The sequence below is a fragment of the Camelus ferus genome, chromosome 35 (assembly GCF_009834535.1).
Source record: "Camelus ferus isolate YT-003-E chromosome 35, BCGSAC_Cfer_1.0, whole genome shotgun sequence".
NCBI lineage: Eukaryota > Metazoa > Chordata > Mammalia > Artiodactyla > Camelidae > Camelus > Camelus ferus.
This window is the reverse complement of record NC_045730.1, coordinates 15,442,954-15,470,467: the sequence shown is the minus strand read 5'-3', so window position 1 is coordinate 15,470,467 and position 27,514 is coordinate 15,442,954. Positions and strand designations below refer to the sequence as shown.

Sequence of the window (27,514 nt, the reverse complement as noted above, 5' to 3'; positions counted from 1 at the left end):
AATACTCTGCACTCGGTAGAGTCATTCTGTTTTTGTATTCCTATGATGTAATAAAATATCACTAGATGTCTAGCTCTATGATCCATCATTTCTTAGATTTATGATAATATAAACCAACAATAGGAAAATTCAGTATTGTTTTCTGGTAATCAAAAACCATTTTGGATTAAACACTATATGTAATTTAATTAAATTCATGTCATTAACTTTAGGAAAGATCTAATATGCTTACAATATTACCTTTGAGCTGTAGAAGCAAGGCCATAGGCAGCCTAGAGTCACATCTCTGCTTTGGCATTTTCTAGCTGTGTGACTTTGGACAGGTCACTAACTTCTCTAGGCCCCAATTTCCTCATTAGGAAAATAAGGATATGAAATAAACTTCCCTCGTAGGGCGGTTGTGAGGATTAAATTAGATAGTCCTTGTAGAAGAGTTCGAAAAGTGCCTGACACACGGTTAGCATTCAATAAACGTAGTGATCATGAGTAGTTGTAGAGATGGACATTGCTAAAAGATTTTGTGTGTGAATATATTATTTTCAAAATCTGCAACAAGTAATTTATTTTGACAGCCTAAGATGGTGGGCAGAAAGTCACTTTATGACAAAGGATAATAATTCCTCACAGATTTAACATTTACAGTATTTGCCAAGCATCCAAATGTGTATAGAATGGCATGAAGTCGTTACCACTTTGCTGATGCCCAGATTTGAGGTTGGCAGACAGAGGTGCCCTGAAGAATGAGTCTAACCAATCACCCTGCTCCTGCTTTCAGCATGGGCGTGCGTGCTTGCGCGGGCTGGTTTTTGTGTACAAGGTGAGTCTTTGGAAGTTAAACTATCCTGTTTGGGGGGGAAGAGTGTGTGCCAAAGCAGTATGCGCCATTAGGGAGGTCACAGAGTTGGCAGGATGTGGCCTTCATACCGCTCTCCAAACATTTTATGAAATTTAACAAGGGTTCGGCTGGAGTGTTTTGAGATACCTCCCGGGTGCACCCACCTCCAGGAACTGCTCTCCATGAGACGTTGAAGCCTCTCCCATTTACGGAGCTGTCGGTCTTAAATCGGATTGCCAGCTCGCTGCCGGTGCTGGAGACCTGCATGGGGTTCTCAGATGATCTCTGCACACACAGCTGGGCTATCCTGGGGGAGTGGAAGTCAGGGCCTCCGTAAATCTACGATGAGATGTAGAAAAAGGAACTTAGATATTTAAGCAATTACAGCCCTTCCTCTGACACCCTGTTATCACCAGCCTCTGGAGTCTGTTATCCTTAGGGACTGAAGTCTCAGCCTCCCTGGGTGGGGATGAACTATAACCCTAAGCAGAATTTTCAAAGGCACTCCCTCTGCCTTAGGAACACACAAGTTCAACCACCCACGAAATGCCTGCTTGTCCCATCAGCCAGAACCGTAGAGCTGAACTGAAGGGCTTATTCCAGAATCTTCCTTATCTCCCCTCTTCCTCTTTCTCATGCCTTCATTGGATTTCCTGCTTTCTTTGGCAGAGGCATTGCAGATAACACAGTATTGAGTCTGATTTTCTAGCTCATCTGGGCACACAGGCAAAGTCCTAGCACGGGGCCATTTGGTTTGTGAAAGTCAAGTTCACTGAAGGCTATCAGTCGCCCTATTACATTTTGAGGATTTTCTACCTTGCAAGCTGAATAGTTTATAAGGTTAGGCATTTACCAGGATGCTTGCCCTCCATTGGGGAGAATGTAACCTCTATCAGCGTGCTCTGTGGCACCCTAAGGAGGGGGTCTGGCAGATCCCCCCTGCACCTGCTCTCAGCTGCGCCCCCACAGGAACAGGACCAAGACCATCCAAATTCCACTCAGGAATTGCCGTGAACTCTGCCTGGCCAGATCTATCTCACCCACTCTCAGATCTCCTAAGTCCCCTCCAACTTGCAGCTATTCGTCTGACCAGATCCTACATCCCAGTGACACATTCCTCCTGGCAACTGTCCTCTGGTTCTCATGTCCAGCGTCTTGTGGGCAGGCCTAGCCCAGCCCCGGGGGGGCCTCCGGGATGCTAAACACAGGTTCTCATTGGCCCCTTGGATAACCAAGGGGGGAAGGTGAAGATAAGAATTAAACAGAAGATATGGACCCCCATCCCCCCATCTTCAATCTTGCCAAACTAGAGTTTGTAGAAGAAAGTCCAGGCATGCTGGTATCTGGGCCCTTCACCCTCCCCGACTGGTACGTGCACTTACGTCCACACTCAGGTTGGAACCGGAACCAGGAAAGCACAGCTCAGTGAGATGTGTGCGCCCACCTCTGCACACACATCTCCGGCCCCTGCCCACCCTGAGGGCAGCTGTGGACCACAGGGGAACCACCCAAGTGTCCTCTGGGGAGAGAGAGAACAAGCAGCCTTTTTCTGGTGAAGAGTGTGTGATTTGAATCCATAATGAAGCCTTTGTCTTATTCACTGCCCCCAGCCATGCAAGAAAGGCCAAAATGAATGAAACTGCTGTTCCACGGAGGGGAGGCCCAGGCACAAGGGCTGTCATTGCAAGGGAATGAAGCAAGCCAACCGCTTCATGCTTATTTTCATCAGGAGAAGCTATGTTTGCGTGGCCCCCTACGTCCCAGCAAAGGCAGGGCCGGAGAAAGAGCCCTGTGTGGCCCTTTACACGGACACACACGCACGTGGGAGAAAGCAGACTGCTGCTGGTTTCGAGTGGTCTCGCCCAGTGTCCAGATTCCCCTGCTGCCCGGCCCCGGGCGCAGCGCTCAGAGCCTGAACGGTCAGCACGCGCTCCTCACCATCAGCCCAATAAGCAGCTCAGATTTGGAGAGAACACTGAGCACGAGGATTTAGTTCTAACAAAGAAAACTTGCACATCAGCAAAAGAGTCTTTGTTTTCCCCGCTCAGGGTCCCCTTGAGATCACAAATGTAACATGTATGAGTTGGCCAGAACTAGAAGCCCCCAGCAGGATAAACACTGTTGCTTTTGAAATCTTTGCTTCCCCACTTCCTGAATGGGGCTCGCAAAAGACAGCGGAGCAGAGAGCAGTGGGCAGTAACAGCCCACACCAGGCATCTGTCTTGGTTTATTCCGCCGAGGAGTGGATTTCCTTCTCTGCTCTAAGCTGGCTCAGGCTTCGTTCCCAGAGATCGAAGGAAAATCAACCAGTGTTTCTCTGGCTGAAACAATAGCATGGTACTTTTGGCTTCCACAGATAAAACCAAGAGGTCACACGTGACTCTTCAGAAAAGGAAAAAGATGGAAAGAATTTCAGGGTGTGGTTCACTGGACAACAGTGTATGACTCAACTTTGGGAGGGGAAGGATTGGTTTGATGATCGGAGATTAAAAAATGTGTTTTTAGCAAACGCTCAGGATATAGACCATTTCAAAGCCTATGGTTTTAATCTGTTTTGAGCATTTCTTTCTGCTCTGTTAGCTCCATTTATTGTTCTAATCAAGTCAGCATTCCAGGGTTATGAGTAACCCAACGGCTGTTGCTTAATGCAATGGGCCACTCTCGGGACACTGATTTTTGAGGGAAAAATATATTGGCTGTTGGTTAAATTTAGTGAAGCCCAGGGAGCCCCATACCTAGTGACAGTGAGGTCCTGCTCGGCCACGCAGCAGAGCAGGTCAGGACGGTGGGCAGGAGGAGGGCGCACGGGTGGAGCGAGCCAGCAAAGGTTCTAGGCCACACACCACCAGGGGTAAAATCTTTTGAAACCTGTTGCTAACATGTTATCAGCACCTATGATGTGAGAGACAGAAAAAACTCATTCTATCCTCATTATCCCAAATTGACTACAGCACTTTCTGGAATGTTTGCAGAGATGTCAAACAGGTTTGGGGGGAGAAGTTAAGGGGTGACTCACTTCAGCCTCAAAAAAACCCTTTCCCCAAATATTTAAGAGCCTCATAATCCTCAAACCCTGGTTCTGAAGGAACACGGGAGACCGCTTTTTCCTAATGAAAACAAGCCCCGCGCAGACAGCAGCCTCTTCGCACAAGTCCTCTCTCTCCCTGCAGGGCCCTGTTGGAAGGCTGCTGCCCAGAGACCTGGTTCTGTCCCTCTGTCCTCCTGTCCCTGAGGCTGCTCACAGGGAACAGCCCTGCTCTTTGCTTTCTCACGTAATGGGTGTGACAAAACCAAAGCACAATGAAGCTTTTTACATCTTGCCAAGTGGGCAGCAGTCGCAGGCGCTTTGGAATATGAAAATGGAGGGTGAGGACCATGTCACATTATTGTGGAGAAGTCTGCTGCCAGCGCTTTGTAAGTGCGACTGAGAAATCTTGCCAACGGGAGAGAGCACGTGAACGCTGCGCGTGGGAGTGTGATGTCGCCTTCACGAGCTGAGTGTGGATTTCGGGAGCCATCTCATTCTCTCCTCCTAAGGAACCGGTCCTCCCCTGAGATGGAGTCATGACTGGGCAGGAGGACTGCTGTGAAGACAAGGGTATGGGGTTCTGACCCCAGGATTCCCAGCTCTGCCTCTGACTTGACTTAACGCAGCATACATCGTCCTCCTTGGCAGAGACTAGAGCTGCTACATGCAACTCCGAGTGACCCTGCGTCCACTCAGGGAGGGCGTGATTTGAGAACCCCATGTTTCTTCAAGGAGAGAGCTTGTTTTGTAATTAGATAAAGAGTTTAAGTGGTAAAGTTTTCTGTAAAGTACAAGCCACTCATTTCAAAACCTTGCTCACCACCCACCTCTTTCTTTTGGCACTGACTTACATGGAGTGTGTGCCAGGGGATGGATTTAGTTCTTAGCTCTTCCACTAACCATCCTTAGGGTCGTGGAAAAACCCATCAGGCATTTTAAGCCTCTGTTTTGACAACAGCAAAATGGGGGCAAAATTCCCCTCTTACCTCAGAGGATTCATTAACATTCAAATGGGAAAATGGATGTTGAAATGCCTTGGCAAGACGCCATCAATGCACATTATCATGGTGCATCAGTCAGAGATTTGGGCACCTTCAATTATTCCACAAATATATACTAAGTGTTTACTATTTGCCAAGCGCTGTATGGCCCTAGGGGATATAAGCCCTGAAATGAAATGAAACAAAAACAGACACATACCCAGGCTTCATGGGGTTGAAGTTCTACTAGAAACAGAACCTTGTCAGGATGTGCTGGGGCAGTCCCTACAGCTGAGGTGGCAGGAGCTTTGTGTGTGCTTGGAAGTCATCTAATGACTAGATTCCGGCAACAACGCTGATTACAATGCATTCTCAAGGCTGCCCTACTGATCTCGGATAAATCGTTTACAGCAGTGTTAGAAAAGGGGTGGGCACTTCCTCTGCCCATGGCCATGTCCTGCCCCAAGCACCCGTCTCTTCTCTAAACTCTGCATCCCACTGACTTTCCTAAGGGAGCTTTCTCAGACTGGAAGCATGGGGTGTTGACTATCCCAAGAGGCACCCTCCATCAGTGGGAATGGAAGTGAGGGGACCAGGGCTCAGCCTTGCCTCCTCAGAGGGATGATTCTGATGAGCAGAACTCAGGGGACCTCAGAGGGTCACCGCAGGGTTCAGCCCATGGGGGGCTCCCTCATTGGCTCTTCTTCCTTCACCCTCCCTGCCACAGTTCCCTCATTCCTGCCTCCTGGCACCAGCTCTTAGGTATACCATCTGCCACCAAATCCTTCGGCTCTGCTTTTAGAGAAACCCAAACTGAGATATTAACCCCATTTGTCTACAAGCATCCTTCACGAAGAGCTGATACTCATCAAAATGACTAGGAATAGAACACTGCTGGCCACGGGAAAGACTTTAGGGATTATTTTGCAGAATGATTTCCAGTTCTACTCAAAATCCTCTAACATGCTGAAAACAATCTAAATTCCTACCTCCAGGACGTCAAAGTTGCAGCTTGTGTGATATTCGACATCAAAATCGTGGATGGTGAGCTGAATGCTGCTCCCAGGAACTGTGCTAATGTACCAGATGCACTCCTTGTTGGCAGGGTAGGGGTTAGGGTACCCGGGACTGCTGAAGGAGCCCGTGTCCCCAGACAACTCTCCACCACAACCTGTGAAAACAGCAAGGCTCAGTCAAGGCAGCAGCGTCCGGGAAAATGTCAAAGATCAAACTATGCAAAAGATAACTGAAAACGTACAATGCTCAACTTATGAGAAAAATTATAAAGTCACAGTAAAGTTATGACAAAGCAGTTATAAAACAATGAGAAGAAGTCATGACTACAGCTTATTAAATTTATTTTAAAAAAACATTGATTATGTTATTTGGTGCAGCCCTTACTCTCACCACATCAGACGTTTGGTAGTATTTTCAAAATGTCATTCTAATTCTTAGATTTTCTTCATTGTATTTAGGTAAGAATTTCCTAGGAGGAAGCACAATGGACCGTGGGGACAGTCAACACTTTGTCTCTTGGTCTTCTGTTTCCTTGTATCTCCTAAGGACTTATTTCTAAGTCCTTTCAGACCTAAGATGTGGAATTCTAAGCACTAAAAAATCCTTACCTTTGTATGAGAGACTGTAAGAAATAAAAAAGAAATATGAAAAGGAATATATGTATGTATATGCATCACTGGAACATTGTGCTGTGCATCAGAAATTGACACATTGTAATTGATTTTACTTCAATAAAAATTATATATATGTGTGTGTGTATATATATATAGTAGGGTTTTTTTACACAAAAACCTTCACACAGATGTTTATAGCAGACTTATAGAACTTGGAAGCAACCAAGATGTTCTTTGGTACCTGAACTAGATAAATAAACTGTGGTGCATCCAGACTCTGGGACATTACTCAGCACTAACAATAAATGAGCTGTCAAGGCACAAAAACACCTGCAGGAAATAGGCATGCATCCCAATCAGTGAAAGAAACCAGTCTGAAAAAGCTACACATTGTATCATTATGACTATCTGACATCCTGGAAAAGGCAGAACTATGGAGACAGTAAAATGATCGGTGGTTGCCAGGGGCTGGAGGGGAAGGAGAAGTGAACAAGCAGAGTGCAGAAGACGTTTAGGGCAGTGAAACTATTCTGTGTGATACCATAATGGTGAACATACATCATTATGCATTCATCAAAACCTACAGAATGTACAACATCAGATGTGAACCCTCATGTAACCTATGGGCTTTGGGTGATAATGATGGGTCAATGCAGGATTCTCAGTCATAACAAATGTTCCATTCTAGTGGGGGTTGTTGATAACGGGGGAGGCAGTGCCAGGTGGGGACAGGGATACAGGGGAAACCCACCCTCCACTCAATTTTGCTGTGAACCCAAAATTCTCCTAAAAAATAAAGTCTACTACAAACAACAGCAGCAAAAATGATACAGGTCCTGACCCAGAGAACTTATGTCTAAAAACCAAGCAAACAAATAAAAACCTGATATACAAAACCCAAATCGTGGGAAAAGACTACAGCATGTTTTACGAATGTTTAGATGTCATGCCTTAGAAAGTAATTAAGGCAAATCATTAAAACAAATAATCAAATGCTACAGCATGTGGTACACAGTGAAACACTGCCACCACTTACCGAGTGCTTAGACATTTGCTGTTTTAATACTTATGATAGCCACATGAAGCAAGTACTATTACTGCCTGCATTTTGCAGATGAGTAAATCAGTGCAAGCACAGGTCAAGTGGCTTTTCCAAGGTTACTTGGCTTGTAAGTAATGGAGCCAGGAGACCAATCCAATGCAATCTGGCCATGCCAGAGCACTTAATTACTATATTCTACTGACTCTATAGTTTGTAGGAATTCAGAGATTTTAGAATGGGGAGACAGAAAAATTTATGGAAGAAGTAAAATCTGAAGACAAAATTAGAAAAAAAGTAAAGATAAAATCAGAAAAAAAAGATAAATTATCTTATTTTCCAATAGCAATTTCTGATGATTAAAAAAACATGGTTTGTTCTATTAACATATCCGGTTTTCCTTTTCTGTTGTTTCAGAATATTCTTTGTTGGTTGGTAATTCCTCCAAGCACCTTCTCTAACTGCGCATCACGGTTTCTCATGTTTAAGAATCACAGTGCCCCCTCGCTGCATTGTGAATGTATGTGCACTTTCACATGAATAGGACTTAAAACGTAAGATGCTAAAGCTGTGGTCATGTCTACTACTCAACTTACGCAAATCCATCCGTACAGGGAGTAAGAAAAAAAAAGGTCTTTAAAGTTCAAAAGACAGAGTCTCCATGTAGAATCTCCACTTAACTGAAAAAAGGTAGGAATTCTAAGAAGACTCTTGGTTGGGTAAAGAAACCTGATTCCTGTTCCACATGCTACCATCTTCTTGAGTTGCCAGTTTCCTGCGTCTGTTTGAAAACCTCTGTGTTTTCAGACTTTCCATTTGTTGCACTGGGCAATATCTTTCTTATAAAGTTTGTACTTTTATTTCCGGTTAAAGTCCTGAGAGTAAGCTATTTAAACTTAGGTGTGTTGTCATGGTTCACAGACTGTGGCAAATGTTAAAAAAACAAAACAAAAAAAAACCACATAAGTTCCATGAAGATTAGAAAATATTTTCCTCCTACAACAATCCATGGAAAATAATCCTGAAGCCAAAATCAGCACAGATTGTGTATGTCCTTAACACCGCTGCACACGCCCAGAGGGACACCAGTCACAGTACATTCCATCAAATGATGCTTGCAGGAGTATCTCACAGTGGCCAATACAGATTATTTTAAGATGTAGCATTTTTTACTAAAATACATTATAGGTATAAGCAAAGCCATTCTGTTACCCCCATTTTTTTCAACCCACATTTTCAGCTCCTAGGGTTCTCAGTATCAATTGTTACCAAATAGATAATCCAATGGGGAAAAAAAAAATCTTTGGAGGAAAATAACTTTGTAGCCACATCATATAAAAGAGAACAAGGAAATGCCAGCTTGGATACCTCATCTCTGCATTTCTGTTTAGCTTCAGTTCACCAGATAATCGAATTCCATTTTTTTTATCATAGTTGATTCATCTAAAATTCTGTATAGCATTTTTCCATTGTCTTTTCCAGTTGTTTTAGTTTTCCCTGTAAATTCTTTTGCAAGCAACAGGATAGTAGTACCTTTAAACTAGTCACTGTAAGCTGGAATGATAATCAGATTGTTGGCAGTCAGGGATGCTTTGAAAAATGATACTACTTGTTTTATTTAGCCACTTACAGCTCTGGAGACCCACAGTGTACTTTTCCCTAAGATGTAAAACCAACACAAACAAGGTTTATAAGAAAACAAGGCGCAGTTTTATTTTTAGGTATGCCATGTTTTATTCTCATGAATAACACTTAATGTGTGTGTCTCCTAAAGAGAAATTCCAGTATTATTAAAAGCCATACCTTTTTGGAGAAAAAAATATTGTGTGGTTGTGAGGAGTGAAAGAAACTATTGGAACCTGAAAACTCTTTGAGGCTTTCTTTTTATCCTTGCACACTCTCACTACCTCTGAGGTTTATTATATCCAAAGGTAACAATTTTGATTTAAAAGTTCACATCAAATGCAAAATAGAATAAGTTCATTTTAGGGCTATTTTGCTGTAAAAACTATGAAGTACTGAAAAATAAAATTAATTCTGATAATTATGATAGAAATTTAACTCCCTCTTTGTGTTTCTATTTTTTCAAAGAGATAAAAAAGAACTTTTCAATTCCTACTCCTTGATTCAATCAATATTTATTGAGCATATGCATAGTACAAATAGTGCTATAGAAGACAGGTTATTCAATGTCTTTTCAGAAAAAAAAAAAAAGTTATTTCAAAAAGTGTTATTTCCACATGCCCTCCTGCAGATCATTAAATTCTTTTTGCTTTTCCTGCAATTTGCAAAGAATAATTTCAATAAGTTTTGACCTGAAAAAACAGTGAACTCTATTTCATCTTTCACATGCTAATTGATGGTAAGTTATAAATAAGAATAAATGAATCATCATGCTGAGCTGTGAGAAGATGTTTCAGAATTTGCTAGTTTCAGTAGTATGATGTTGGCATAATTCTCATTTAGTACTAATTTCAGTCCACAGATGAGGACTTTTATCAGCATTTCCCTAGCTGTGCATCACTCTCTTGGGTATCTTGGGTATCATTTCTTTGTCTTAGATATTGAGATTCTATAATAAATGTGTACTTGGTATCAGGCAAAAAAAATTATGTCAAAATACACCTTATAAAACTGAAAAAAATGAATGACGTCTGTTTTTTTCTCTGCTCTAAGTGACAAAGAAAAACATGTTCATAACATAATTAGGAACACTTCTATCAACCAAAAAATTAATTATGTAATGATCAGCTATAAAAAATAATAAAATAATGCCATGTGTAGCAACATGGATGGACATGGAGATTGTCATTCTTAGTGAAGTAAGCCAAAAAGAGAAAGAAAAATATACATATCACTTACATGTGGAATCTTAAACAAGACTAACAAACTTATTTACAAAAAAGAAACAGACTCACAGACGTAGAAAACAAACTTACGGTTACCGGTGGGGGGAAAGAGGTAAGAAGAGATGAACTGGGAGTTTGAGATTTGCAGATACTAACTAATGTATATAAAATAGATAAACAACAAGTTTATACTGTATAGCACAGGGAACTATATTCAATATCTTGTAGTAACTTATGGTAAAAAAGAATATGAAAATGAATCTATGTTCATGTATGACTGAAGCATTGTGCTGTACACAGAAATTGACATAACATTGTAAACTGGCTATAGTTCAATTAATATATATATGTATACAAAATATATATATAATGAATTTGATAATTTGTTTCATAAATTCAAGCTGTTATTAAGCTAACAGTGAAACATTAGAACATGAATTTGGAATTCTATAATTATGGTAATAATGAAAAATTAAAAGTTCACACCAACAGTTGAGCTTTTTAAATTATAAATGAAAGCCAAGAACAACTATAATTCCCTATAGTTCACTGCACTCTCTCCCTTGGTGTGGGATTCAGGGCTTGACAGTCTCTTGTTAAAATACAGTTTCTCCTGAATGAGTCACAGAAAAAACAATTCTGTTTCAAAATCCATCTGCCTGTTTTGAAGATGAAACAACAAGGCTTCTGGAAAAATCTCAGGTGTCTTCACTTCATGTAGAGTAGAAATAATAGTGCAGAAACCAATATTAAATATTAAAACAAATGAAACTGCTAAAAGAGAAAAAAACACATTTAGCAGGCTATGCAATAATTTAAAAAAATCATATCCTTGTCAGCCATGTCTGTGATCTTGGGTGAGTGACCAAGTGGTCACAGGAAGGGTAGGAAAGAGAGATGGAAGATTGACAAGGATGGAGATGAAAGAAGTTATTTCAACCAATAGTTATCAGGAAAGACACAGTAGGTGATGCTTAAATTCCTCAAATCCTTGTCATCATCATATGACCTGTCTGGTTGAATGAATAATAAAATGCAGAGAAACAGAGAATTTTCTATAACTGGGCTTCAGTCAGCTAAAATAGAGGACAATGATTTATAAAAGCATTTCAGGAGTCTATATAAAGAAAATAATTAAATGCTGAAAATACTAACCAACGTGTCTACAATGGAGTGATGAATAAAACGTTTTGAGGGACACGTATTTAGAAGAAATAGAGACAGTGGCTCTTCGCACCCAACGGGTGAGAGATTTTCATGGAGGAGATGACATGATTTCAGAGTTACACAATCTGCATGTGTGGTTGCAAACCTTTTGGAAATATTATAACACACCAAGTAAAGCACAGGCCATGGCAAAGGACAAACAGACTCCAATCCTGACTGTGCTATTCTTTGGGTAACTAACTTAAAATTTCTAATCCTCAATGTCTTCATCTGCAGTATCAGTACTTAACTTCAATAGGTTGTGACACTGATTAAGTGAAAAAAAAAAAAAAAACAAAGTAAGGTTTTTAGCTAAGTGCCTTGCATATGACAATCACTCCATATATGTTGTGTGTTACAACTGAACAAAAGTTCATCTAGATATAGAATGAGATTTGAGAAAGACTTGGAGCTAGAATTGGAATTTTCGGGACCAGCTAAAGAGCCATCATGAATAGCTGATGGGAGATAAGAAATCAATTGTTCACGAAGCTACAATAAAGTTAGTTCTTATTTGCATGGTAGTTCACAGTTTTCCCAAGGGCTTTTAATGAGCACATTATCTTATTTGAAATTTATAACCACTCTATCAGGTAGGCAAGAATGATCATAGCAGACCCATTTTAGAGATGGGCAAAGTGAGGCTCAGGATGACTGCTGGACTTGTAACTCACATAGTGAACAGCAGATCTGGGGCCAACCCCTCCCACCCCGATCCCCTACTCTCAGTTTTGTCTTCTCTCCACTAGGCTTGTTGGGCATTTCAGCCCTCAGGCCCTGGAGCAGCAGTGTTGAACACTGCCCTCATTACTGTCCTGTCCATCTACTGAGGAAAAAAAAAAAAAATCACCATAGCAACCTGAAATAAATGAAGCAAAAGTTTTTTTCACTTAATCTGAGGCAAATCTGACAAAATCTAATATATTAACGTTCTTAGACATCAGCCGAACCGGAATAAAATAATGTTCTGAAGAGAATCACATGTTTTTTCAGTTTCAGTGAGTTAATCTTTATAAAACTTTCAGTACTATGGTGACTGATAATCTGTTTGGTTCTGTTTTTCTCCAACTCCCAGTTGTCAGCTGAAAGGAAGCGCTTACCTTATCTGCAGGAAGCACATTGATTTACTGAACTCGTAACAAGAAAGAGTTAAAAGTTGTTGCTAACCCTACTTACTTGTGAAGATAACTTATATCTTTTTCATGGAAGAAAGTTAGAAACTTCTAACACTGTTTTGAGGGGTTTTTTTTGTTTGTTTGTTTTTTGTTTTTTTGTTTTTATCTGTTTGTTTGCTGTAAAACCAGCAATGAATTATAAAATTCCAGAACAACAAAAAACATCATTTGCTTACATTCGATCCTTAAGATTTTGGGTGGCTGTAGTTTGTTTTTGTGTGTTTTGTTTTGCTTTGTTTTTAATAAAAGAGCTTTAATAAAAGCAAACCAGCAATGAAATGGCTAAATGGAATTAGAGGCACAACGTTTTAAAAGCACATCCTGTATTTCCTGCGATTACAATTGGCCAAATGCATCACCTCCTTACACTTGGCATTTTCCTGAAACTTCGTTCCATAAACCAACAGTGCTGGGAGGGCTGCCAGCTTGGAAGTGACGTGGCCAGAGCCCACTGAGGCTGGAGGAGAAGGCAGGGAACGGACCCAAACAGGACATCTTCAAACCTTATCCTCTAACTTCTGAGGGAAATGCCTGAGAAGTCAGTGGCCAATGAAAAAACGTTACAGAGAAGATGAAAAGCCAACGTATTGTAAAAAAAGTAAAATAAAAAACATACATTTTAAACATGAGAAATAATGATGCTCATATGATTCATTAAAATGACATAAAATGATTTATATTTTAATAGTTTTTCTACCATTTAAAAATAAAAACTTTCTCTTCAGTGAAAATTTGAGAGGTGACTCACTGGTTAGACCAATTTCCCTCTGTCATGCAGAAGGGCAGAAAGTGAAGGGACTGGGGTCCCAGGGAGAAGTTACCAATAAAGACTCTTTCTAGAAGAGTAATAGGGCACAAATGAACCTGTTTACAAAACAGAAACCGACTCACAGACACAGAGAACAAACTATGGTTACCAAAATGGAAAGGGTGGAGAGAGATAAATTAGGAGTTTGAGATTAACAGATACAAACTACTATATACAAAATAGATAAATGACAAGGTCCTACTGTACAGCACAGGGAACTACACTCAGTATCCTGTAGTAAACCATGAGGGAAAAGAATGTAAAACAGCATTTTATATATATATACACACACATATATATGTTTAACTGAATCACTTCACTGTACACCAGAAACTAGCACAATATTGTAAATCAACTATACTTTAATTATAAAAGGAGTAAGGGATGGGGCAGGTACAATGTGAAATGGTAACCATGAGCTCAGAACGTGGGAAAATCCATCCCAAAACAATGTTGAACTGTTTCCTGGAGTCCATAGGCCTCACTTCTGACATATCTATGAGACATACAAATAATGTAATTAAAACAACTTTGACCAGAAACTTTCAGGTTGGGGTGGAATGGAGCTGGAGACAAATATGAGCTCCTTTAAAAGGCCGAATTGTCTAACGGTGACTATGGCATATATAAGAACCATAAAAAGCCAGCAATTCCTGGTGTGGTTTTACCAGTTAACTCCCCAATAGTCTAAAAATGCATGCCACACTCCTGGGGGATAAGAGAAAGGGATGTGACAGGTATCGGTCCTAAGAGGGAAGACTAAAATCAGGTCAACAGTCCCCTCTGACAACAAAACCATGAGTGGGGCCTCCAAAGTTGTCTGATTTTAAGGAATTGCAGATTGATTTTCTGGGGGATTTTGTGGCGTAGCACTGATCCTGTGAGGACACATGCTGGAGCAATCACTGAGATGAAATAAGAGAAGAAAATCCATTAATGTAAAGGCTAAAGAATGTGACATTCTCTAGAGGAAAAGAAAGAAGAAAGAAGGCAAAGCATGGTGACCTCAGAAGAGGAGACAGTTGTCAAAGCTGCAGGACCTCCTGTATTGGATTGAACAGTGTCCCCCAGAAATCACGTCCACCTGGAAACTGAATGTGACCTTATTTGGAAATAGGGTCTTTGGAGCTGTTATCAAGTTAAGATGAGGTTGTGCTGGAATAGAGTGGGACTGGAATCCAATATAATCGGTATCTTTTACAGAAGAGGGAGACTGGGACACAGACATACAAAAGAAAGAAGGCCATATGAATATGGAGACAGAGATGGAAGTTATGCATCCACAAGTCACAGAAAGCCAAGGATTCCCAGCTCCCAACAGAAGCTAGAAGAGATAAGGAAGGATTCTTTCCTACAGCCTTGGAGGCAATAGCCCTGCTCACACCTTGATTTTGGACTTCTAGACTCTAGAACTGTGAAAGAGTAAATTTCTGCTGTTTCAAGCCACCCGGTTGTGGCACTTTGTTACAGTAGAACTAGGAAGTGAGGGTGAGGGCACTCTTCTGGGTGGTAGACCTCACCTGGCAGAGAGGGTGAGGAGCTCTCTGGGACCTCTTTTATATGGGCACTAATCCCAATCATGGGGCCCCAGCCTCATTACCTAATCACCTCCCAAATGCACCACTCCTAATACTATCACCTTAGGGGTTAGGTTGCAACACATGAATTTTGAGGGGACACAAACATTCAGACTCAGAAAAGTCTATTGTTGAGAAAACTAGAGACAAACTTGGCCTAGGTGTCACATTAGGAGAAGAAAACTCAGGAGCTTAGGCTGAGTGTTTAGAAAGTTTCATCTTCCATAGGAATTCACTCCAGTCCGAGACTTTGTGATAATCATTTTGTCTAACTGTATTTCCTACAGCAATGGATATGGCATAGCGTTACCTATTTTCAATGGTAGGGAAAGAAAAAAAAAAGAATGAAATAATAAGGTCATAACGTGAAGTTAATGACTTGGAAAATAGATACAAGGATACAAGGAACTCAAAAATCAATGCTATTCATAGTTATAAAATGACTTTTAAATTACTATATAAGATGTCATATTAATATTCAAAATTGGGATTACCATAGCCATCAAACTCTCTGAGATGTCCTAAATCTGAGTGTTTCACCTTAGTAACCATTAAAGAGAAATGGACTCAATGTACTTTTATTTTAGGACTTTTCACATAGCATACATTTTAATTTCCTGTATATCAAAGGATAAAAGTGTTCCATTTTGACCCAGAGAAGTACAGTTGATCTTACCATCTTTTCATTTTGATTAACTATATCCTTTCTCATCTAACCTATTCATTCCAACCAAGTTAAAAAAAAAATGGTTTCCTGGTAGAAATATTTTGCTTACAATTCAAGAGAAATCAATCAACCATTCTCTTTCTCTTAGACATTTTTGAAATTATTAGACTTCTTAACAAAAATATATAAAAAATATCTTCCAAGGAAATGCAATGAGACCCAGGCAGCTGGACTAATTTCCCCTAAGATAAGTAGTCATGAATAAGACTGCTAATAGCTATTTCATGCAATCTCCCAAATAGGCAAAGACAGAGGAAACGTGTTCTCACTACATGATTTCCAAGTTCAATACTCTTACTTCTGTTTAAAAGCATTCATTCTAATCCTGTCTTCTTTCAATGTAACTACTTTGGTACTCAGTGCTCTTGCAGGGAAAAGCTCAGGAGCCTCCCCTGTGCATCACTCACCTCCGCCCACCCCCAATTCCTCCTCTCACCTTTCCCCCCACCCCCGATCTTTCTTCCACAGCGAGGTTGCTCCATATCAACAAATGGACGGATGTGGGCAGCATCGTGCCACTGTCGTGGTGTCCTCTGACCCTCCGAACTCTGTCCAAGCCTGGGCCATGAGATTATGTCCTGTGGTTATAATACCAGGGACACAGGTCTCTCGCAGGACCAATGCCATGGACGCCCAGCCAGCCCAGGTCTTCTCCGGCTGGGCTCCTACGCTGACCAAACCCTCAAGTGCTCCACTCTGGCCCCGCCACTTACCTCCAGCCAAACCAGTCTATCCTAGGGGTTCTCCTTTCACGCTTCACTGTACTATAACTTCTCCTGCAAGCTGGTTTACATAACTAAACCATGGTAACAGATGGGATGATCTCTGTGGTCCATCCCGGCTCCGAAGTGCACAATTACATCAACCATGCATAGCAACTCCAGAGGAAGCACCTTTATAAATGAGTGATAAAGCTTTATCTGTCCTGTTGAAGGACAGATAGCAAGCTATTTTGAACTCATTGCCAAGTAGTGAGCTGCCCCCATCATTGCTACTGACACCTGAAGAAAGACTGAACTGTGCAATTTAGCGGGGAGACCTTGGAACTGGAACATTATTTACTTGGGAAGGACGGCATATATTAACTTGAAAACATCCATTATCCTCAGTGGGAATTCAGTTGCAAAATTACCTACTATAAGCTCTGACCTCTGCAATGCAATATCACTTAATCTCTTTTGCAGGAAAAAATTGTGGGGGGAAATGATTTGCTTTTAGACCAAGAGCAGCTGTGTGAAACACAGGCTTGGGAGTTAGACACCACACACACTTGGTTGCAGGTCCTCATTCCATCATTTGTGGAGTTTGGGGAAGTTACTTGACTTCTCTAAGACTCCTTCCTCACTTTTCTTATTCACAATATGGGGATGACAATTCTTATTTCAGAGAATTATTAGGAGGAGACTAGAGAAATATTTTCAAAGTGCTAACCAAAGGGCCGGCACGTGGTAAAATAACATCAACTCTTTGAAAATTTTAACATCAATATTTTTTTAAATAATTACTTGGTCCAGTAATAACAAATGAGATGCCAATTAAATCAGGGCACCAAGCATTTAAATTATATTTTTGCTCATTCTTTTTGTGGCCATGTGGTTTTATTTGTAGCATCATTAATGTCTTTAAGTTGAATTTAAAAGTACATTTAGATAGTAAAATACACATTATTTAGCCCCTGAGTATTCTATAAGTATAATTAGAAGGAGAAAAAAATCAGGGACAAAGTAGATCAACGTCATCACTTGTATAGAAAATATAGAACCAGATTAAATCTTCTAGAATGTGGTTACTTTCCTACACCAGAGATTCACTCTTCATTTTGCATCAGTGCCCCTGAAGGCTGGCATTAGTTTCTCTGAATATACAGAACACAAGTCCTTGGTTACATACTGTTAGAGATAAGTCTGGCAAATAGTTAAGTAAACACTCATAGAGAGAAATCTCTGGGGGCAAAAAAAAAAAAAAAAAAAAAGGAATGTTCTGCAGTAAACATTGTGCTTATTCTGTGTTGGTTTAGTCATTTTGGGCTGCTACGAAATTCGAAACTTGAAAAAAAAAAATGCATGGTTTCTTTTTTCATGGTGTGCAGAAAAAGTGTGGAATCCCCTGGAAAGTATGTAGTGAGTCTATCAGGGGTGCTGTTGCTAAGGGACCAAAACACAAACAGAAAATTCAAGAAAGCCTCTCTTTTGGCCCAAATCTCAAGGACTACTACAGAAATTGTGTAATATATGATTGGGGAATGTCATGGTGATTTGAGGGTTTTTTTTTTCTTTGTAGCACTGTTTCAAAGAGTGGCAGTGGAAATACAGCTCAGACTTTCTCAAACAGTAGCAACATGGGAATTGGGATGCCAGACTTGGAAAAGGTCGCCACTGGTTACAAGACTCAGAGCCAACATGAAGTGAAGGTCAACTGTGTGTACATATATTTTCTGTTGTCGTCAAGGCGGCAGATAATGTCAGGATTCAGCTTTTCCCTTCATCCTGAAATGTCTGCATATTGTCGGTTGCTAATATCTGTTGAACAGTGCCTCCAATTACTAGGACCTTGCTAGGAAATTTGTGAAGCCACAGCAGAAGGAGCTGCATGATTTCCTTGAGTAGGTTATCATCCCAATTTTACAAATGTGAGTTAATTTATAAGCAGATTTTTTTTATTAGCATCATCCATGAAGAACTTCTCTGCAAAAGAGATGTTAAGTGAGAATTTGCCTTAAATAAAGATCAGACACTGCATCATCACACAGAAGTCTGTGCTTTGGTTCTGCATTAAGGCTCTCCTCCCTGTCAGTCTCCCTGCTTAAGCATCCTCTAAGAGTAACACAGAGATGAAAGGTCAAAATATCAAACGGGTTGAAGTGGTCAGAATGAGTAAGTCAAGACACAGCAGGAATAAATGTGGAAGAAAGCCCCGTTGGCAGTTAAGGGAATAACTTTTAAATTACACGGAACTAATGTTTCCTAAAAGCTTCTCTCTTACTTACGTTTCTACCCAAACTGAACAAGATTTCTTTATTTTTTTTATTACAGTACATAAACAAACAACCACAGGAGTCTATTCGTTTTTACCAAGAGACTGCTTACAGATTTACTGAACAAAGGACACATCCTCGATCACAGACGCAGCTACTTCCCAGGCAGAGTGGGAGAGGTATTTTATCATTTCTTTCTCTGTGCATTCGATCTGTCACCGCCCAGCAGGAAGTGACACCATGCGATTAATCCGTCACCAGCCGAGAGAAAAGTCTCTCCCCGAGATGAGGACCAGACGGCGTGATTCCCAGCCTGGCCCTCTGAGCGTGCCCCGGATGCTTGGCTGACCACAGTTCAAAAATCACTTTCATTGTGAGCACTGTACCTCCAAGATGTTGTGAGCTTTAGCAAGGCGCAGGAGCCAGGCTCAGGAGAGACAACAGGAAATAAAACTCCTGCGATGCCTCTTATCAGCTGGTCTCTGACCATCTGCCCTGCCTCGACTTCTGTCTTGCCTTTAGCTCATGATTTCTCAATTGTTTGTCCATTACTGCCCTTCTAAGGAGGCTTTTTCAATATTTTTTTCCCCAATTGCTCCAAAAATTGCATATCACAGATATACTATGTGTCTGCTATGCACTGTAAATGTCTGTGCTTATACAGAAAGCATACGATATTTTCAGCCTCCCAAGAAGCAGCCTCCACCCCCTGGGCTTGGTACTGAGGATGTTTGCTCTAGTTGAAATACTGCCTGTTGAAATCCCTCCTGTTTCTACTCAGAAATGTCTTCCTCTCCCAGATAGCTGTCTGGCTGGTGGATTCTTGTTTACTCTTTAAAACTCAGCTCAAGTACCCTAGCTGCCTGGAGGGCCTCTCAAACTCCCTGAGGCTATCCTGAGCCTCCTCCGGGCACCCACAGTGTCACGGGTGATGGATTCTACACCAGGCTTACCTGTCTGACTCCACAACTGCATGATTAACTCCCACAATCAAGGACACTCTCTCCTCCTCCTCCGACGTGGCCTGAATTGTCACATTGAAGCTCTGACCCTCAGTACCCCAGAATGTGACTGTGTGTGGACGTGGGCTATTACGGAGGTGATGAAGTCAGAATGAGGCTCCTAGAGCAGGGCCCTCATCCAATCTGACTCGCCCCCTTATATGAGGAGGAAATCCGGGCACACACAGGGATGGCAGTAAGCCGCCTAGGCAAGGCAAGGTGAGCACACAGCGAGAAGGCCGCCACCTGCAAGCCAAGCAGAGAGGCCTCCAGAAAAACCAAATCTGCTGACACCTTGGACTTGTAGCCTCCAGAGTTGTGAGAAAATTAATTTCTGCTGTTTAAGGCCCCCCATCTGTGGTATTTCATTATGGCTGCCTGAGCAGATGAACATGCTCTCTGTATTCTATAAACACCAAGCCCAGAACCTGGTTGTGAATAAATATATGCTGGGTGGTTGCTGGAACGCATGACTGAATGAGGACACGTCCTCAGTGAACATCTGCTCCCAGGAGCCAAGAGGAATCGCTGTCACACCACGCACAATGCAAACTGTCTGCTGTTTGGAGGGAGGCCCACAAATCCCCCCGCCAGGCCCAGTTTACCGGCCCTCACACCCCACGGGGGAGGCGGGTACCCAGCATCCACGTATAAGGCCGTCGGATGGATGAGGAATCACAAAAGATAAACCCTTTGTCCTCGAAGAATGAACCTCCCAGAAGCCCCAGCACACGTACTCTAAGTCAGAAAAGGAAGAAAAATGACAGATTGGAAGGAATTCCCCTGAAAGACCGACAATAGCAAAGGCTATGGAAATGACCGTGTCAGGGAAGAGAACTGAGGGACGGTTTACGAGAAACGCTGCTGACCTGGAGGAGGGTCTTTGCCAGAGCTCGAAAGATTTATTTTTGATGAGTGCTTTGCTACAGGACTGCACGTCCACAGGTCATCAAGAAGGCGCTGGCCCACGTCCAAACCGAGCCAGCCACGGAGGGCCTGGACATGCTTTTTAGAAACCCGGAGCCGATTTCTGAAAAAAAAAACCCTCAAGTCCTGAGAAATCTCGTTAATAGTTGAAAGGCGGATCAAATGGAGCCAGACCCCATTCAGGAGGGTGATGTCATCTCTCTCCCCGAAGAAAAGGCCACACTGGCCTTTGTGAGAACCCAGGGTGACATCACCTCCCCAGCCGTGCACTTCACCCTTCCTCTGCTCCTCCCCGTCCAGGGGTTTTCTCCCTTTGCAAATGTCCCTCTTTCACTCACAAAGCTCCTTGACCTTGTTTGTATGCCACCGGATTCCACTGCCAAGGGAAAGAGGGCCCCTGCGAGGGGTGACCAGAGGCGGCGAGGGGTGTGCGCAGCTGGCCTGGAGGCTCCTATTCACATGGCTTACAGAAAGTTCCACACTCCCTCCGGCAACCCAGACGGAGGCCCCCGAGGCCAAATTCAGCCCCTGGACAATGCTGTCAGCACTGAATGCATTTAGCCAGGCAGGGCAACTGTGGCCATTTCTTTCTTTCCAGAGAGGGGTTCTCTTTGATGGTTCGCACAAAGGCAAGGCCATGTGGTTTCATTTCACATCTACCGCGTCACTTTCAACATGGGTCCAGGAAAGAAAGCCCGATTGTAGATCCATCTTCTGAAAGCAAACAGAAGGTTTGTGCGGGCGACAAAGAGGCACGTACTGGGAAGGGGCTCACTGACGGACTGGCAACGTGAATGAGGTGCCTGGGGACTCTTCGTCAGCCGCAGGGACCAGGAGGTGATGCCGTGAAGATTCTGAACATGTCATGAAGAGTTTTCAGCTGCTGTCACCGCACGGTTTGGAAAAGAGTGAGAGCGGAGAAAGGATCAGAAATGAGATGTGATTCCAGTGAAAAGAGGCTGGGAGTTTAAAGGCAGCTGCTCTGGGCCTGGTGAGGAGAGCCACTCCCGGCCTGCCTGCATCGGGTGGGCTGTCCCCAGCCCTGGCACTTGGCCTTGACTCTGAGATGGAGGTCTTCCTGCAGGCACTGTGCCGAGACACAGTTTCTGCATTCCATTCACACACGTGCATGTGCACCCACGAACACACAGTCAAGGGTATTTCTATTACATTTTAAAACTGAGGCTGGTTTTTCCAGTGGATCTGGCATCTTGTATTTATTTGTTTGTTGTATTCGAATCCCACAGCACACCGTGTCACTTCAGATCCTACTCAAAACTCTTTTCTCTGAAACCTGCAGGGTTTACAAAAAAGAGAGGGTGGGGCTCCTCTCCCTGCCCGAGCCCTTGACTGTTAAGGACCCAGGCCACTGCTTCCCTCTCCAGCAGCTCCTTCAGCAAAAACTCTTTGCCTTTTTTTTTTTTTTTTTGAATAGTCAATTTACAATGTCATGTTAGTTTCTGGTGTACAGCACAGTGACTCGGTTGTATATGCATTATTATATATATATAAAATATATGTTTCTTTTCAAATTCCTTTCCATCTTAGGTTATTACAAAATATTGAATACCGTGCTCTGTGCCACCAGTAGGACCTTGTTGTTGATTTGTCTTAAATATCGTGCTGGACCTCAGCCTCCCTGGACTTGCAGGTGCCCGTGCTACCCTGCTCCCTCCCACCACAGGGTCTTTCTTCTACCGGGAATCCTCTTCCTTCCCCATTTGCCTCCTTGACTCCTGCTTATTCTTGGATTGGAGTTCACAAGTCCTATTCTCACACAGGACTGCTCTGGCTTCCCGTCCGGGTCCAGTCCCCTTCTGTGCTCCCGTGTCACGTATCACACTTTTGCTTTTATATCTACTTTTGTGCTTATTTGCTTGATCGCTACTCCTCCCGATTGCCTGTAAGCTCTAGGAGAGTAGGAGCCAGGCGTGCTGGGTGGATTCACACGTTGTCCCCTACCCTAGCTCAGCACCTGGCCCGAAACAGTTCCTTCCTTAATATCTGTGGCAAGAACACACGGATGACTGAGAAATCAGATTTACGTCTTCAGCTTACCAACAATGGGTAAGAAGTGAGGGAACCTCTCCCATCAAAGACCCCTTCCCTGACCCTTGCTTTTTCTGTTGGCCCCTCTTCTCAGGCTATCTCCAGTTAAAAACCTAGTTTAGATGCAAACTATAAACTCTGCCTACCTGTAGCATTGTGTTAACTATAGTATATGACAGTCAGTTAATTTTGCACAGATCCAGACAGCTAACAAAGCCCTTCCAGAAGTTTCTCCCCAAGCGTAACTGATATCTCATGGGCAACACAGAGTTAAAAAAAAATTGTTCAGTTCTGGTCCCATCTGACAAAATTCTGTTGCACAACTCTGGTTCCAAGCTTAGCCAGCTTTCGGCAATTGGGAGTAAGTTTTGAAACAGTAAACAGGAAAAGAGGATAGACAGAGGGTGTCTTTGACTCTCCCAAAGGAAGACAGTTTCCAAATGGAACTGGAAGAAGAAAATTTTCCTAACCCAAACTCAGAGCTTGCAGCAGACGATTCAGCCATGTCTAGCATATTGGCTGGAGGAAGCCAGTGACACAGCCATCCAGTGTGGCCAGTAATGACCATTAAATCACACTCCTTAGTGTGACCTTAGTGATACAGTCACCCACTGTAGCCAGTAATGATCATTCAGCCATGTCCTTCATGTGGCCTTGGGCCAGTATGGCTAGAACAGCCCGGAGGGGAGAGGAAGCAGCCCACTGAGGAGAAAGATGTCAGCAGGAAAATAAATCACTGCTCCTGAGATTCTCCATCCTAGCTGCATGGCAGAATTACTTAGGGAGCTTTTTAAAATTAGCTATAGTCAAAGTCCTACCGCAGGTCAACTGAATCCTATCCCTGCAGGTTAAAACACAGGCATGGGGACTCTTTAAAACTCCCAGGTGATTCCAACATGTATCTAGGGCCAAGAACCACTCCCTCTAGGTCCTGAGCCTTGGTCTCCTGGTTAGCATCTCTTACTTTCCACCGTCTGTCTCAGTGTCAGTAGGAAACGAGCTGGGGCCCCTGCAAGAAAGAACCTCACCGCTTCCGAGATCAAAGAGGAGAAAGCTCTCAAAGCGTGGTCTATGGAAAAGCCCCATCAGTATCGCCAGGGAGCTTTTCAGAAATGCAGACTCATGGGCCTTAGTTAGCGCCCGCTTCCCCTCCCCCATCAGAATCTGCATTTTAGCAAGATCCCCAGTGTTGCATAGACACATAAAAGTTCGAGGAACACTGTTCTGGAAAAAAACCACCTTCACCCTTGAAAATCTGGGTCATTTCCCAAGATTTTCCTGTTTCTTCTAGGTCTTTCTGCACTGTCTCTTGTTTCCTTAGAATCAGGCCATTTCTGAATCACACAATACGAGAGATGGGCTGTGTTACAGAGATGAATCAATCCAGTCCCTTCACTTACTAGATCAGTAAGTTAACATTCCAAGGTTAAATCTACCTCCTTGATGGAGAGGACAGTCCAGAGCTTCCACAAACTCAGTTACTTTGGGAACTCATAATCTGTATTCCAAGCTGTAAGTAGCTGTGGATTACCACTGAATATTTTTAAATACTGAAAAAACCCATACTTACAGTGTAATGAAATACACTCAGTCTCCAGTTCATAATAACTGAATGTCTCACACTCTTAAGTATATAATAGGGCTATTCAGTTGTGTACAGTGCTGAGAGGCATATAATAAACGCACTATGATGTTACCAGCCCTCAAGAGTCAGCATTCCTGTGCGCTCACTGTGGTCTCAGCCCTGATTGTGACAGTGGGAGCTTAGAATGTGTGTGTGTGATTCCCGGAATAACATGACAACCCCACTTCTCTTCCAAATCGACTGCCTCATGCTCGAAGCCCTAAGCCCTTGGCTGAGAACCGCTCATATATTCACAAGGGCTTTTATTTTTCAGGTCTAGATCACCCTAGGAGAGTTGGCTCTCCAACTGCGCTCACCAGGGAGACTAGTTAAGATGCAGATTATCAGGCTTCCCTTCAGAGTTTATGATTCTTTAGGTCTGGGATGGGGCCCAAGAATCTGCAATTCTAACAAATTCCATGTGATGAGGATGTTGCTTTGGGGGACCAAGTTTTGAGAATCATTGATGTGGGGCCCTCTCCCTTGAGGTTGAGCCACATGAGGTCAGTCTAGACATTTCAGAACTTGTGCTTAATACGAATTTTCACCTTCAGAGGAATGATGACCCCTACTCATCTTCTGAACCACCAATTCGTAGATAGGCTCTTGCATGCCCCGTACTGTGTCTGGCAGGTACAACACCATCCTTGGTTTAGCGCATCACCAGCTTAGGTTTTCCGCTCAGGCTCCCCTCCCAGCCCAGTCCTCGCCCTCCCCCTTCTCTCTCTGATTGACTCATTCTTCCCCTTCGATCCTTGTGACTCCTCTGCTCAGCGTCAGGATGAGTCTTAAATCTCATTCTATTGCACTCCCTCTGAGAGACTTCCCCCTCAACTTGCAATCTGCCTGCCACACCCAGGTACTGGTCTTCTCCCGGAGAAACTTCACCAGCTCCCTCCCTGCTCTTGAGCAATTTACTCCTGCGCCGACTTAGCTGTCCAAATCCTGTCCACCTGGACTTCACATCCTGTCTGAACCCTAAGAGGACCTAACTCACCAAGAGCCACCAATGTCTGAGTACACTAGCACCAGATTACCACCCGGGTCCCACCATTTGTGAATGGCATTGTTTCCAAATACAGAATTGCAAAGGGAACAGTTCTTGGACAAATAGCAACCACCAAATAAAGCTGAGATCAGCATGGGGCTTACCATGGATGAACCACTGCATCTGAAATCCTTTCTCACGGCCACCAACCCCATCGGTGTGGAACAGCACGTGAAGCTTGGGGCCAGTGGTGCCTCCTGCAGGTGGCGTGTCTGCGCCGCAGTAGCGCCCCATCCGCCTTGTGCCATCGTAGAGCTGAAATCAAAGAGACACTTCCCAATGTAAGAAAGCTCCACTGGGGCTGTCAGATGTAAAAAGTAAAGTCTTCTCATGGAGTGAAAGCTGTTTCTTGGTTCAAAAGTTAAGGGTAAATCTACTGAGGTGGTTGGAGTACAGAAATTAAAACAGATCTTTGTAGACCAAGAGAGATCCCCTCCAAAGTCTAATCCAGGGACAGAAGGAGGAAATGCTGGGCCAATGAGATGTGTTCACATGTTAATCACATCTAAGAGATGCCTAATGAATTAACAGTAAAATAATTGTGAGCTATAAATTTTAAAAATAAATACTAGATGATAAACAGTTACACATTTTAGAGAGCTATGAAAAGGAAAATACAAAGATACAAAAATTAATCCCACTGAAGATAACCATTGTAAATACCAGAAGTTTCTCTTGCCAACCTCTTTCTTCATTTGTTTATATATATGCATGTAAATATGTGTGCAGGCGTATATGTGTGTGTATTAATTTGGGCTACACATTTAATTGTGTTCCCTGTTTTTCACTAAGCATGTCACTAAATAGTCCATGTAAATATTTTTAATGGTGGCGTAAAATGCCACTAGTATACTGTATTCACATTACAATTCTGCTATTGTTCACTTAGGATATTTCCAATTTGGGGGCCAATAATTGCAAATCTTTGTTAGATATTTTAAATTTATCTCAGGAAAGATTCCTAGAAGGGGAATGAATCAAAGAGTATAATCTTTTCTGGCTCTATATATATATTATTAAATTTCTTACCAGAGAGTTTATACCAATTTATTCTCCCATTGGCAGTTTATAGACATATTTATTGCAGTGGATCTTTGGCCATTTTGACAGCTTTTATTTTTAAAGCTGGGGCTAATAGTGAAAATTTGTTTTCTTTTTGGAATTGTCTGTTTGTTACTTTGAGATTGAAGGGTTTTTTTTTTTTTTGCATGTTTCTTGGGCATTTCTGTTTCTTCTCTTGGAACTTTTCTGCTGAGGTCTTTGTCCATTTTCCCACTGAGGTATTTCTCCATCCTGTTGTGTATTGGACATCACTGAATTATCTTACTTAATAATTTCATCAGATACACATCTCCAAACTAAAAACATAAACCTCTCTGCCATATCTCTTCAGTCAGGAAGAAATAATGATAATCCCAAAAAGATCGGCTTCTTCATGACTCAGGCCAATATATTTTCTCTTAATCCTTTAAAATCCACATTAAACACTTTGTTCCAGTTACCCTTGGGATGAGCTGCCCATTATAATTAAATGGAAAATGTCTGGTCATAGGCATGCAGACTTCCTATATTGAAATTCTCTTGGAGAGCACACGCTTGTGAGTGTGCATGTTTGTGTTTGTCTGTACGTAAATGTATTATCTGGTTTCAATAAATTCCAAACTGACCAAATTATTTTTAGCTCCTGAAATGCTATGATATAAAATACTGTTTGAAACGTGTTGATTGGAGCATGGAAAACTTTATCATCAAATTCCACAAAGACCCTCCATGGAGCCTGCCCTAATCCTTGTTGCTGGTCATGAATTGGTTTTCCTTTGAAACCTCTCAGCTTTTCATTCATGCCCCTTTGTGGAAACAGTCACATTCCAGTTATATAGGCATGTGTCCGCCTCCCTTACTCATGATGAGTTTCCTTCGAGCCCAGACCACCTCTCACATCCCCTCACTGCCCAGCACAGGGCTTTGACCCGGGATAGATACCCAGCATGTCTTCAATGAAGGAACACAATGATTTCCCCCACAGCTGCATTTAT

General features: G+C 42.5%; 1 protein-coding gene across 1 annotated transcript in view; it reads right to left on the bottom strand.

Annotated features, from left to right (window-relative positions):
• CUBN (cubilin) overlaps positions 1-27,514 on the bottom strand; it is a 273,653-nt gene that overhangs the window by 151,471 nt on the left and 94,668 nt on the right. Inside the window, exons 28-30 of the mRNA XM_032474139.1 lie at positions 25,583-25,733; positions 5,833-6,014; positions 1,000-1,174 (exon numbers count right to left, since the gene is read on the bottom strand). Of these exons, the coding sequence (XP_032330030.1) occupies positions 1,000-1,174; positions 5,833-6,014; positions 25,583-25,733 (508 nt within the window). The remainder of the gene's footprint in view (positions 1-999; positions 1,175-5,832; positions 6,015-25,582; positions 25,734-27,514) is intronic.